The sequence below is a fragment of the Monodon monoceros genome, unplaced genomic scaffold, assembly GCF_005190385.1.
Source record: "Monodon monoceros isolate NGI ecotype Baffin Bay Population unplaced genomic scaffold, NGI_Narwhal_1 Super_Scaffold_2, whole genome shotgun sequence".
Classification (NCBI taxonomy): Eukaryota; Metazoa; Chordata; class Mammalia; order Artiodactyla; family Monodontidae; genus Monodon; species Monodon monoceros.
Genome location: NW_021703776.1, coordinates 89,702,034 through 89,716,937, shown reverse-complemented (window position 1 = coordinate 89,716,937; position 14,904 = coordinate 89,702,034). Strand labels below are relative to the sequence as shown.

At 44.5% G+C, this 14,904-nt stretch overlaps 1 protein-coding gene across 5 annotated transcripts in view; it reads left to right on the top strand.

Annotated features, from left to right (window-relative positions):
* Positions 1-14,904, top strand: part of CREB3L2 (cAMP responsive element binding protein 3 like 2) — a 117,588-nt gene that overhangs the window by 5,014 nt on the left and 97,670 nt on the right. For 2 of the 5 annotated variants that reach the window (XM_029232943.1, XM_029232939.1), the window contains exon 1: positions 12,235-13,094. The exons of 2 other annotated variants lie outside the window; for them this stretch is intronic. In XM_029232943.1, coding sequence (XP_029088776.1) covers positions 13,077-13,094 — 18 coding nt within the window. In that variant the 5' untranslated portion in view covers positions 12,235-13,076. Of the gene's footprint in view, positions 1-12,234; positions 13,095-14,904 lie in introns of those variants that run through there. One more of the 5 variants, XM_029232944.1, reaches the window with a different exon arrangement.

The window sequence follows — 14,904 nt, the reverse complement described above, 5'->3', positions numbered from 1 at the left end:
TCATGTAAATCCAGTTCTTTGTAGAATTATTAGTGGTTATGTGCTTAAATTTTATATCCAATTGGTTCTTAAAATGAAATGACTGAGCCCAGAGGGTGGTAGGTGGGGTGTTAAGAGTAGGTTCCACCTGCCTGGTGAGCAGATGTGAAGGCCATCTGGCTTCCACATCCATCGTGATTGCCGGAAGGTGGATGGCTGATCTGAGAGGCTGGTGGTTTCCCCTTCCTGTCGGCGGCCCAGAGACTTGATAGGGCTCCCGTGGGATATGGGAGCTTTTGGTTTGATGTTCACCTCCTATTGTTGGCCTCTGGCCAGATTCTGAGTGGGACTCTGGGTCCTTGTGGCTTGAGAAATCATTACTTCTGGTCACCTGACCTCCACCAATTGAATAAAGGTAATGAGTCCCAGTAGGAGACAGAATTGTGAAGTCAGTATAATTTGTCTTCAAGGCCCTACTTCACCTTTCTTCACCTTCACTCCTTTCATGTTTCCCTCGCTTCTTGGACCCCAAGTTGCTCGCTGTAATGGTGTTCTCTTTCCAACTCCTCCTCTTTAATTTTGTTCTCAGGAAAGATTTTTAAGCTTACACTAAAAATTTCAATATTAGTAAAGCTAAACATATGACCCCTAAATGGGTGTTTATATTTAACAATAATTTCTTGAACCTCTAAATGGAGAACTTTAGGCAATAGCCAGGTAGTAGGGGAGGAGTATTTGGGGAGCTGGGGGGAGCTTTCACTACTCCTCTGCATGTGGCCCCTATTCATAAGGCGGCCTTGCATATATGTTGCTGATTTAGCTTATGATCTAAAGAATTTTCATTGTTTTGGTGAAAAATCTTTGACTCAGTTAGATGATTGTCTCTGAAATTGTTCTCATTGTGTTAACACGGTTGGGGGAAAGTGGGCTTGGGCACAGTTCTGAAAGATGAGAGGGCAGTACTGAGTTTTGTACTTGCCCTCTTTCTTGAGTGATCCCTGAGTGATAATATCCTATTGAGCTCTGATGTGAAGTCGCTCTGGCAGGAGAAATGAGGCACTGCATCTAGATTAATAATTGAATTAAATGACAATGCTTGCCGCTGCGAGTAACTGAAAACCGATTCACATTGCTTACACAATAAGTGAATTATTCTGTCACGTTGCAAGATGCCTAAAAGTATAGCTACATGTTTGGCTGATTCAGCAGCTGCTCAGTTCAGCATGGACTAGATTCCATCCATCCATAGGCAGGTTTCATCTTCAAGTTGGAGGCAACCAGAAGGCAGCCCACATCCATATGAGTTTCAGGTGTTCAAATAAAAATGACAATATCCAAAGGGAGAAGAGAGGTTGTGTCTTCCTTGTGTCCTTTTTTAAGATGGAAGAAACTTGTTTTAGATGCCTACCAGCTGATTTCTCTTCGAGCTTTATTGTCAAGGATGGGATCACATCATCATTTCTGAGCCAATGGCTGGAAAGGGATTTACCTGATTGGCTTAGATTAGTCATGTGGGAATGGAGGAGCTATTGGAGCCTCAACCAGCATGACCATGTGTAATGACCATTAGTCAAATAGTCTGAGTTGGCAGACCTTTCCTTCACTAAAAGGTGTGTTCATTTAGCTAATGGCTGCTTTTCTCACAAAGGTGGGCTAGCAAATGGAAAATGTTTTAAAACATTTAAGCATGGAATATCTCTGCAATGCATGCAAAGGCTATCATGGAGGGGGTACTGCTGTGTCCCAACTCACGAATGAGGAAATGTAGAATTAACTATATTATCTGAGCTCTCTGTGTCAGGGTCAGATATCAGGGCTGGAGGTAACTAGCTGAGCCTGTAATCATGATCACGGTGCAAGACGAGAATGACTTTTTCTGTTCGAGGTCCACACAACCTCATCTCCGCAGGCAGAGAGCTGAATGCCATTTTTCAAAGAAGCTGTTTTTCCAGTTGCATATGGCTATTCAAACACTGATAAGGTCAGAGCGTGCCTGTTTGCGGCTTGAACTGCCGGCCTCAGCCCTGCGGGACTCTGACCTGTCTGTGGACTGTCTTGGGGCAAACGGCCTTAGGCTTTGGCTGGGAGATTGGTAGGACTGAGGGCCTAGGGCTGCAGAGTGTCTGAATTGCTTGTCAGTGATTTTATGAATGAGGGCGTAGTGTTTACATTCCCTACCTCAGTAGAGTCAAGCCTGAAACGAAATGGTGAGATTCACCATTGGTGTCAACCTTGAGTCTATTCCCCCTTCTCCCTGCTCACCACATGCTCTCCGGCTCTTCCAAGTGACCTCATTTTTTCCCTGAATGGAATTGTCTAGGTTACCCACAAGGCACATAGGAGGTGATGGCCCCTTTTATCTATGGAGAATCTGAGACCTCGAGCAAAAAAGAGACCTCAGCTGGAACACAAGCTTCTTGAAGGCGGGGGACATGACTGTCTTTTCTACACTCCCAAGCACAGGATGCTCAGAGATATGTAATACTTGCTTGATGCACAATTATGTAGAGTAAGGCAGTCTTGGAGAATGAATAAGCTCAATGGCCTTGGTCTCTTTTGTTAATGTATTTTTTTAAAACTCTGGATGCTTGTAAATGCCTCTGCAAGTCTGAAAATTTAATATGAAAGTAACTTGGGTAGTTTGATGTCAATAACTTTTCTTGTTTAGTTTTGAGACCCACATGGGAGGGAGGATGATTCTATCATAGTCCCAGTTTCCGCTAGAGTAGAGTTGAAGGCAGCGTTGTGGAAAGGGTGTGCCTTCGAGCCAGGCAGATTTGGAATCCAGGGCCACTGGTTCTCTGGTGACCTTGGGCAAGTAACCTCTCCTCTTTGGGTCTCAGTTTCTTCACATGTCACTGCCTAGCCCATAGTGTACACACTTTTTCACCCTCTCCCCTAAGTCAAATGTCTTCTTTCTGGGGAAGAGGTGTCCCCACCTCAGGAGTCTGATATCATTCAGGAAGCACAAGGGACCTGTAATTATTCTCTCTCGGGCATCTTCATTTCCTCTCCTCTGCAGCTTCTGCCTTGTGCTGTAAACACAGGTCTGTGCCTTGAACACATGTTTGCCAGATGCTGTTGCCCCTCCTTGCTCCGCTTGTTTTTTCTCTCTTGTTTACTGCCAGGTTTTCTCAGACAAGTAGTCAATAGCTACGGCCTCCGTTTCCTCAGTTTTTTTTTTTTTTTTTTTTGCGGTATGCGGGCCTCTCACTGTTGTGGCCTCTCCCGTTGCGGAGCACAGGCTCCGGACACGCAGGCTCAGTGGCCATGGCTCACGGGACCAGCCGCTCCGTGGCATGTGGGATCCTCCCGGACCGGGGCACGAACCCATGTCCCCTGCATCGGCAGGCGGACTCTCAACCACTGCACCTCCAGGGAAGCCCCCGTTTCCTCAGTTTTTACTTCCGCCTCCTGTATGTTCTGGTTCCTACTGCTGCCTGAAGGTTCTCCAGCTTCTCTCTAACTGCCCCATCCACTAGTCTTCTCTCCATCCTTAGCTTGCAAGGCTTCACGGGAACATTTGGCAATACTGACCGACCACATGTTCATCTCGTTACTCGCTCTTGCTTTGGCTCCCATGATACCCTGGGAGGCTTAGATTTTCCTCCTTTACTGTCTGCATTACCACCTGTTAAACGTGAGCGTTTGGTACTTGGTCTTGTGTTCTCCCTGTACACTCTCCTGGGCTCCTCCATCAACTTCAATACAGCTGGTTCTCAGATCTTTACATCTGTTAGTTGTCTGTGGATGGAAACTGGGAGATCTTTGGAATATGACCCAAGATCTTCTGGGCCCTCATGAGCTGTAGAGTGGCTCTGGCTGGGTAACCTTTGAATCTTCCTGATGTATTACTTTGAGAAGAGCTGAGAACACTTTGATCCCCCTTATCACCGCACCCCTGTTATCTCAGGGGATGTTTTGTGACTCAGCTCTCCTGCAGTGTAAACCCAAGAGAGGCTCATGAGTCATTGCTGGGACACAGCTGTTTCTTGAGTCAGCGTCACTCATCAGATGCAGGCTGTGTTTTGACTGGGTTCATACTTATTCTTCAGCTTGGGAAGCACTTTTTTGGTGCTCTGCGGTGGTGTATCTAATTTTTTTCTAGGACTGAGTGGAAGGTCAGTGCAAAAGTCAGATATAAGTTCTTAGATCTTGTACCATTGATCTTTCTGGTGTGTATAGCTGCTGTCGAGCTCAGTTACAGTTGCCTGATGTTGAATTGCCTGCCCTTGAAATGCTCTATTCTGGTATAATTTATTTATCTAAACTTTATTGACATTACTGAAGAGCTTTTAAAGAATTGAGACGGGTGACGCTGAGCCACTCAAAGTTGTATGCCTGCTTCTTGTTAGAAGTATCTTGGAAGAGAGTTTTTCTTTGGCAAAACTCATTGTAGTACAAGTTACTTCACATCCTCCATCTCAGTTTATCCTGCTGTAAAATGCTGCATTTGTATTATGGTCCCAGAGGTTCCTTTTAACTCCAAAGTTCTGTGCTGAGTATCATGCTGTCACCCTTGAAAGTCTCTGATCTTTAAAAAATGGGGGATTTAAAACAACAACAACAAAGGTCAGTTGATTACCTCTTTCCTTTGGGCACTCAGTTGGTGGGTATAGTTTTGCATTTTGTAGCCTCTGTTTTCTGACTTAAAAACCTTGCTTCAGTAAAACCCAGACAAAATAAAGAATGGAAAAACAGAGAGACACAGAGGTAGGAGACTTTTTTTTTTAACATCTCACACATACACACACACACACACACACACACACACACCCCTCTTCAGACTTCTTGGCAAATTAGAGGAGTCTGGGGAAAAAAAAATCTACAAACAGTTTTCAGTCGTCTGAGTGGAAAATCTTGGTTTTTTAACATTTCATATCTTGGAAATGTCTGAATAGTTTTTGTTTAAAGGGAAATTCCTTTTGGCTGAGAAAGCCTGCAGGATTCAAACTGATAGGGTGATTTTTTTAGGAAACTTGGAGGAAACAAGGATTTGTGATGAAAATGCTTTCTCACTAGCCAATTGTGTCAAACAGACATTTAAATCCAAGGTTACCAGTCATAGCATTTGAAAGATTCAGCCATTAACTCCTTCCTTCCCCTTGCTTCCTGTCTGTACATCCTGGGGAAATATCTCTCATCACTGGTCCTTCCTCCAATTTGAGGAACTTAATGAACTGCTTTTCTAAACCTGTGCATGTTCTAGGCAGGAGGATATACATTCTTGACCTTGTGGTTCTCCCAGCAGAGTGGGAAGGGAGATATGTAAAGAAGTCATTAAATCACAAGTTATTAAATATCTGGTGTACATTTTGCTTTAAAGCTGCGTTCAAAGTATTTCTGGCACACAGAGGGTGGAACGAGATCTGAAGGAGATGAAGAGTTGGAGAGCCTCTCACTGAAGAGGTGATGTTTGCATTGGGTCCTGAAGTATAAATAGGAGTTCTCCAGGCCGTGGGAACAGCAGATACAGAGTAGGAATGTATAACATGTCATAGTTGATTCTGGGAATCCCAAGTGGTTTTACGTAGTTTCGAGTAGGATGCTCTGTGGGGAGTGTTGGGAGATATGATAAGATAATACAAGGTTTGCATGCTTTGTTAACCATTTGGATATTCTTTTGTGGGCAGTAGTGTGGGAAGCTTTTAAGACTTTTAATAAAAAAGAGACAGGGAGAGAAGTGTGTTTTGGAAAGGAAACCCTAGTGTTTATGAAGTGTGGATTGGAGGGGAGAATTAATGGCAGCAAGATGATCTGCTGGCTGGCTATTTCGTCCATGAAGTAGAACAAGGCACCATGAGGGCCTTGAACCTGACAGGGAGCAGAACATGAATACAAGAAGGGGTTAGGGGCTGGACGTGAAGACTTGGTGGCAGTGGGGCGTGCGAGGGGTATGGGACGCGTCATGGTTTCTGATGCAGCACACTGAGCTGACGGTGCTGCCCTTCGTGCAGGAAGATGAGTTTGCTGGGGAAATAATGAGCTCAGTTTGGGACATGGTGATTCTGATGTGTTCATGGCGCATTCAGGAGAGGTACCTGAAAGGCATTTGGAAACATGGGTCTGGAGTTCTGGAGAAAGGTCTGGAGATGTAGATTTGGGTGTTATGAATCTCATGGGGGAGAAGTGAAGCTAGCAGTCCTAGTAAGATAGTCCAGCGAGGTCCGAGGTCCGGGGGAGAGTGAGGAGTGTGAGAGCAAAGCTGAGAATGAAGCCCTGGGGACACTTGAGGCGTTAGCAGGGGAAGAGAAATCTGCAGATGGAACTCAGAAGGAATCAGCAGAGAAAGTGGAGAAAATCCAGGAAAATCCAGGATCCAAAGAGGGGAGGGTTGCTATGGAGTGGTCAAGATAAAGAAGGGCTGAGTATGCTCTTCAGCTGCCTGCCAAGCACTGTGTGGTGTTAGCTCAGGGCGGGACCGTGTCCTGGAGCCGCAGAGGTCCCCCGAGGGTCTGGACCTGTGGGCATGCTCTCTGGCTTTGTGCCCAGGGAGTGCAGGCCTTGTTGCCAGGCAAGAGCAGAAACTGCAGAAGGGCAGGTGCTGGGAGTAAATATGCTTGGTAGATAATATGTACAATAGTGCCTCTTTCTTTCCTTTTGTTTTTGTAAAATCAGTCCTCAAAATTGGCCTTGGAGACTGTCCCCGTGCCCGTGCAGTGTTATGAAGGTCCTTTCTTCATTCTTCTCTCCACGCTGAATCCACCTATTCCTGATGTCCTTCTCGTGAGCGAGGAGTAGTTCGTGCCTGGGTCCCTTTGTGCATGTGTCATTTAGGAGTCTCAGGCTTTGGGGCATGCAAAAGGAGGGTCTCTGGATTCATTAAATCTGTATAAGACACTTGGGATTTAGCAAATGCCTAGAAGTCTTGAGCATTTTCCTTTCTATATTTCTGCTGACTTCCCACCGAGAAAGTATCAAGTGGATCCAGTGGTTGCCAAAGATAAGTTTGATCACGGAGACATCAACGGTATTCACATGTTAGGAAAATAGAAAAAAAAAATTGACCCCATTTTTAATGACATAATAATAGGGGCAGGTGAGGACAAATGGTTTTGTAATAAGAATATGAGCCCGAGGGCTTTCCAGTGGAAGGAACACTAAAGTAAATGATGCCTCTTCGAAGAAAATGTGCAGCTCCAAGCAGTGCCTGGGTTTCAGGACCTAGAGAGGGGACTCTGGAGGGCACCCTCCAGTCCTCCCCGTGCCCCCTGAATTATGGGGCTCGATTCTACCTTTGCTCTCTGTTTCCCTGTATCCAGGATGTTGCTTTCATGGCCCTCAACCCTCCTGGGGAGATGAGGAACAAGAATGGGAGGAGAACTCTGACCCCAGGACTGAAGTTGGGCCCAGGAAACAAGGGGGTGGAGAATAAGGAGAACTCTGCTTTCCGACTGACTGCACAGGGAGAAGCGGGCAGCCCTTCTCAGCCCAGAGCAGAACAGACTCCTGTGAGGTGACACCGAGTTGAGAATTCACCCAGCACAGTTCAGCTACAGTATGGGTTAAGTTGGTCTCTTGGCTGACTGGGAACCGATTACTTTTTTTTAATATATATATTCTTTTCCTTTATGGTTTATCATAGGATATTGAATATAGTTCCCTGTGCTATAAAGGTAGGACCTTGTTGTTTACCCATCCTATATAAAATAGTCTACATCTGCTAATCCCAAACTCCCAGGCCTTCCCTCCTCCACCCACTCCCCCTTGGCAACCGCAAGTCTATTTTCTACCTCTGTGAGTCTGTTTCTGTCTCATAGATAGGTTCATTTGTGTTGTATTTTAGATTCCACATGTAAGTGATATCATATTTGGTATTTGTCTTTCTCTTTCTGACTTACTTCACGTAGTATGATAATCTCTAGTTGCATCCATGTTGCTGCAAATGGCATTATCCTGTTCTTTTTTATGACAGAGTAGTATTCCATTGTATATATGTACTACATCTTCTTTATCCATTCATCTATTGATGGACATTTAGGTTGTTTTCTAAATGTGAATAGTGAATAGTGCTGCTATGAACACAGGGATGCATGTACCTTTTTGAATTATAGTTTTGTCTGAGTATATGCCCAGGAGTAGGATTGCTGGATCATATGGTAATTCTATGTTTAGTTTTCTGAGGATTCTCCACACTGTTTTCCATAGTGGCTGCAGCAACTTACATTCCCACCAACAGTGTAGGGGGGGGAACCGATTACTTTCAATCATGTTATTTCAATAACTATATGTCTTGTGAGCTTGAAGCACTTGTGTTACAAATTTTTTAAAAATAGCCTTAATTTTTTGTTTTATTTATTTATTTTATTTTATTTTTATCTTTTAGCCTTAATTTTTTAGAACAGCTTTAGGTTCCCGGCAAAACTGAGCAGAATGTACAGAGTCTCCATACATTCTCTGCCGTCCGCCCACCACGCACAGCCTACCCCACCATCAACATCCTGCTGTTGCAAACTTTTGGAACGTGGATTCATAAGCTGGGGTTACCTGTGGCAGCTTTTGACTTTAACTTTGTGTTTTGAAATTAGTCACGGCCAAGCTCCCTTTTGTAATCCAACAAGAAGCCAGGTTGGTCCACAAGAGCCTCAAACATATGTGTGTGTGTATAGGCTGTCCCTCCATGCGCCCCCCGCCCCAACCTCTGCCCACTTCCATTTACAAATGGCTTAGGAACTGGACATTGTCCTTTGGAAAGGAGGGTGGGATTGAGTGGGGGACATACTGTATTGTTTTGTAATCACAGAACCTGAAGCCGATCTTTGTAGCTATGACTTTGAACTTCCTACCCTGAGATAGTATTCATTTCTGAGGCACTGCCAGGAGTTGTTTTTCTGGTTCTGCTCTGGATTTGCAAGTTTTCTTTCCAGGACTCTCCTGCAGCCCATGACCTACATTTGGGAGCAGCTGGAAGGCCTGGGGCTGTGGGTTGGGGAGGCCGAGGCGGTCAAGACCAAACCTAGATGGAGACTAACCTGACCCCCTTGTGTTCCAGGGCATCGTGCTCTAACTGAAGGTGCCCAGTGACCCTGGCAATCTTAACATACACATACATTTTTGTGTTTGATGAGAAAGGGAGGCAGAGAAGTAGCAGCCAAAAAACCATTTGGTGTTTCAGCTGTGTTTACATATTAGGAACATGAGGTGGTTTTATTTTATTTTGTTTTTTTTAACATCTTAATTGGAGTATAGTTGCTTTACAATGGTGTGTTAATTTCTGCTTTATAACAAAGTGAATCAGCTATACATATACATATATCCCCATATCTCCTCCCTCTTGCATCTCCCTCCCACCCTCCATATCCCACCCCTCTAGGTGGTCACAAAGCACCGAGCTGATCTCCCTGTGCTATGCGGCTGCTTCCCACTAGCTATCTGTTTTACATTTGGTAGTGTATATATGTCCATGCCACTCTCTCACTTCGTCCCAGCTTACCCTTCCCCCTCCCTGTGTCCTCAAGTCCATTCTCTACATCTGCATCTTTATTCCTGTCCTGCCCCTAGGTTCTTCAGAACCATTTTTTTTAGATTCCATATATATGTGTTAGCATGTGGTATTTGTTTTTCTCTTTCTGACTTACTTCACTCAGTATGACAGACTCTAAGTCCATCCACCTCACTACAAATAACTCAATTTCGTTTCTTTTTATGGCTGAGTAATATTCCATTGTATATATGTGCCACATCTTCTTTATCCATTCATCCGATGATGGACACTTAGGTTGTTTCCATCTCTGGGCTATTGTAAATAGAGCTGCAATGAACATTTTGGCACATGACTCTTTTTGAATTATGGTTTTCTCAGGGTATATGCCCAGTAGTGGGATTGCTGGGTCATATGGTAGTCCTAGTTTTAGTTTTTTAAGGACCCTCCATACTGTTCTCCATAGTGGCTGTATCAATTTACATTCCCACCAACAGTGCAAGAGGGTTCCCTTTTCTCCACACCCTCTCCAGCATTTATTGTTTGTAGATTTTTTGATGATGGCCATTCTGACTGGTGTGAGGTGATACCTTGTTGTGGTTTTGATTTGCATTTCTCTAATGATTAGTGATGTTGAGCATTCTTTCATGTGTTTGTTGGCAATCTGTATAGCTTTGGAGAAATGTCTATTTAGGTCTTCTGCCCATTTTTGGATTGGGTTGTTTGTTTTTTTGTTATTGAGCTGCATGAGCTGCTTGTAAATTTTGTAGATTAATCCTTTGTCAGTTGCTTCATTTGCAAATATTTTCTCCCATTCTGAGGGTTGTCTTTTCGTCTTGTTTATGGTTTCCTTTGCTGTGCAAAAGCTTTTAGGTTTCCTTAGGTCCCATTTGTTTATTTTTGTTTTTATTTCCATTTCTCTAGGAGGTGGGTCAAAAAGGATCTTGCTGTGATTTATGCCGTAGAGTGTTCTGCCTATGTTTTCCTCTAAGAGTTTTATAGTGTCTGGCCTTACATTTAGGTCTCTAATCCATTTTGAGTTTATTTTTGTGTACGGTGTTAGGGAGTGTTCTAATTTCATTCTTTTACATGTGGCTGTCCAGTTTTCCCAGCACCACTTATTGAAGAGGCTGTCTTCTCTCCATTGTATACATGAGGTGGTTTTAAATCAGAGGAACCCAGTGTTTCCTTTTGACTTAAATACAGACTTATAGGAGGAAACTGCAATTAAGCTTGGCCCAGCTGAGAGGTGGATGGTTCAGTGGATTGAACACGATGAGTTTTCAGCTTTCTGATTCCTACTTTTCCTATTTCTGCTGTGGATTCTGAATGTCCTGTTGTCTGCTGATCACTCAACCGCTGGGGCAGAGGGTTGGTAGAAAAAACAGTGATTTTGGAGTCAGCACTGACTTCATAGCCCTTATCACCACCAACAAGTTATTTATTCAGTGCTTCCCAGCTCTGTCAACATGGCACTAAGAGAAAATGATGATATCTGCCCAGGGCATTGAAATAATGAACGAGGCTGATCACAGCCCAAGTGCTCTAGCCTCCACTCAGGGTATTCCATAGGCATACTTGTTGGGAAGCTACTAGAACAGTGGTGAGCACATCATAGGGAGCCAATGAAATATTTGCCAAGTGAATGGATGAGTGAATGATTCTGGGCTTATGACCTGGTTCTGGCACTCCCTACTCTGGGTACCTTTCTGAGGTTGTTTCACAAGGCCGTGATAGAGGATGAGTGACATGATGTAAGTGAAGTGTCTGTCTCTATGTTGGGTACATGGCCTCTGCTTAGGAGATAGTAGGTTCCTGCCCTCCAGTTTTCTATTCCAGTAATTTCAAGGAGGCATAGGAAGAAATGCTTGCTGAATTCTAAACTGAAGGAAAAAAATTAGTAAATAGAATAAATCTTCTCTAATGTGACCTAGTTATTTTGCTTGTTTATTTCTCTAGTTTTACTGAGATATAATTGACATATAACGTGTGAGTTTCAGATATACAACATGACTTTATATATGTATATATTGCAAAATGATCACCACAGTGAACTTAGTTAACATTCATCATCGCACAGAGTTACAATTTTTTTTCCTTGTGATGAGAACTTTTAAGATCTACTGTCTTAGAGACTTTCCAATACACAATACAGTATTGTTAACTATAGTCACTATGTTGTACATTACATCCCCAGGACTTACTTATCTTATAGCTGGAAGTTGGTACCTTTTGGCCACCTTCACCCTAATGTGGCCTAATTGTGATGACATTTAGGGGGGGAAAAAACCCGAAAAGTTTTTTCAGTTCCTACCTGAACCTTTTTAGGCTCAAGGCCTGGTATTGATTTGCATGACTGAGTTCACACTTCGATTTTTCAAGCACCTGCTTCTGCAGAACTGAAATTCTTTGTAGGTTTTGAGGGGGGTGGGGATCGGTGGCAGGTGTTAACATTCTTCAAGTCACGAGGCAAGGCATGTAGGGGCCGGCCCATTCCCTATTCCTGCCATCACCTGAAACAGCCATCTGTGACTGAGATGATTTACATTGCTTTTTTAATATAAATAGCGTTTCTGGGTCTGACTGTGATAAGCTTAAGAATTCATTAATAGGAAGAGAGTGGGAAGGAATGGTAAGCGTGATGTGGAACAGCCCCTGGGGGCCCTGCCCACAGCATCAGGGGGTAGTGCTAAAGGGCTTTCCATCTGCTGCGGCACCACCTGGCCCCTGGACCTCCCCAGCAGTGCAACTTTGAGCGCTGTTGGTAAGCTGCAGCAAACGCGTTAAAGCCACAGGCTCTCCTTCTGACCCAGGGCCTGAACTGACCTTCCAAAGTAGTTGATGTAAGTAGAGTTCAGCAAGGCAACCTCCCCTCAGTCTGCTTGCTTGGGAAGCAGAATTCTAAGTTGGTTTTCTCTGGCTGCCTTTTGTGGGGGCCAGCTAGCATTCTAACAGAAGGTCCATAGAGGTTCTGGCATGTGAATGGACCCACATCCATAACGCCTTGTTATTATTGTGGCAGTTTCAGTAGGACTTTGAGAGGGAGATGTTAGAAACCTGTGTCCAAATCTTCATCCCCTCTGGAAGTTATGATTTTTATTTTAAACAAACACACCAAAAAACCCATTGCTGATAATGGGGTGAATGCCAAAGAGAGAAAAATCCTTAGCTGTAGAGGCTAACAAGTTTGAATGAGTGACCTGATGGTGCTTCTCTATGGAGCTGCATATTTGCAAAACAGCAGGCAATTTGGGACACTGGTTAGCCCTTCATTGGTTTTTCATGAAATACAGATGATTTTCATGGAGAAGTTTGTTCTTTGGTATTTTCCAACCAAGAGAAAAATATCCTGGTAGGTAGATTTTTTTTTTTTTTTTTCTTATTGCCCTTTTGAGAAACCACTGCCTGTGCCCAATTTAGAAAACAAAACAAAACAAAAGCAAACCAGAAACAAAAGTTTCAAGATTGCAAGCGTATATGTCACTTGGCTTTAAAATACAGCAACTGAAACATGTAAGGGGGCCGACTTATGAACCAAGAAGTCTAGATCGAGGCCATCTAGGACTGGCATAGTGGTTGAACAGTGCCGGGGGACCCAGGATTGTCCCATCTTCTCATTCTGCCATCTTTAGCAGGTAGACCTTTATCTTCTTGGGCATTACCGCACGACTGCAAGATGACTGCTTTACCTCAGGTATAACATCGGCCTCCCCGGTAGGGAGAAAGTGGGAGGGCAAAGCAGAAGAGGGTGATACCTGTACTTGAAAAGCCAAGGCTTTGCTCTGAGGTCCCCAGCAGAATTCCTCTTAGGTTTCGCTGGCCACCCCTCACTGAGGAGAAGCCAGGAAGGTGTTTTAGCTGGATACCTTGTTACCTTGAACAAGATTGGCATGTCTGATTGTGAGGAGGGAGGGCAAGATGGACATTGAATGGTCAAGCAGCAGTGTCTGCTGCACCACAAAAGAACATTTTCCCAAACTTACAGGATCCTAGGTCTGGTAGGGACCTTTGAGGTGGCCAAGCACAGTCCCTTCCTGCCACAATAAGGGAATTGCTTTATTTCCTTCTACTTTGGCTCCATGTGCCCAAAACCCCAATTGCGCTTTTGGGCACTCCTGGGCTGGGCTGCTCATCCCTGGATGTGTAAACTGCCCAGAATGTGAGTGGGCTATGAAGAAGTCCCTTTTACAGGAGAGGAGAGTGGCAGGGATGTGGGCAGTGTGTGTATGGGTATCCAAAGGTCTGATTATGCTTTCTCAGGAAAAGCAGCCAGCCAACAATAATTACTGGGCCACCTCTGAGTGCAGAACCTGGAATCCAGTCTCCTGGAATGATCACAAAAGCCAAGGAAGACTCAGCCCTGCCCTTGAGAAGCAAAGCCTAGCAGGGCCCCCAGAGCAATGGCACATGTGTGATGCGTGCTGACTGTGAGGAATGGCAATGGTAGACCAAGTAGCCAGGCCAGGAAGGCAACCTGGAGGCATTGGCTTTGAGCAGGAATTTGTAAAGATCTGTTATTTGGTGGAGAGTGATGGTGTGTAAAAACACTGATTTGAGGGTAAGCAGCTTTGCCTGGTTGGAGCCATTTAATAACACTGGCCTGTAGCCTGGTGTATTTTCTTTAGAAGAGCAGCCTTGAGTTGACAGTGTTTATGGATTCCTCCCTGCGTGCAGAGGGGGTGTTACGATGGGCAGATTTATTGGAACATGTCAGAAAGACCACTATCTCTGTACCAGCTTTCCCTGTGAATTTTCAATTTTAATCCTCTCCTTTTCCTAGGACTGACTGGTAGCCCCGACATTTCATTTCTCCTTTGCTTCTCCTGTTTGAGATTCCTTCTTTGGGGGTGCAGCCAGTATCCTCAGTGCTGGATCTGTGTGCCCGATAGTGCTCTGGAGGGCATCCTCCAACCTTGCCTCTGAGCCATGTGGTAGAGGAGGCAAAAATGAGGGGATCAGTGTCTCAGCTGCTGTTATGGTCTACAGTGGACCAGGTGGATGGTGTTTGGCATTGAAAGTATCTGGTGTATTAGTCTGCTTGGGCTGCCTTCATAAAATATCATAGACCGGTTGGCTTGAACAACAGACATTTATTTCTCAGAGTCTGGAGGCTGGGAAGTCCAAGATCAGGGTGCCAGCAAATTCTGATGTTGGTGAGGGCCCTCTTCCTGGCTTTCTTCTTGCTGTGTCTTCACATGGTGGAGAGAGGGAGCAATCTCTGGTCTCTTGTCCTTTTCTCCTAAGGGCACTAATGCCATTATTGGAGTCCCACCCTCATCACCTCATCTAACTCTAATTACCTCTCAAAGGCTCCATTTCCAAATACCATCACATTGGGGGTTAGGGCATCACTATACGAGTTTTGGGATGACACAATTCAGTCCATAGCACTGGGGATTCACTGGAGTTTCATGAGGCTCCTAATTAACAAGTAGGGGTGACCAGACAGTGTGCTTTCTACTGGACGAAACCTGTAACAGTTGAAAACCTGTAGAGTGGCAGTT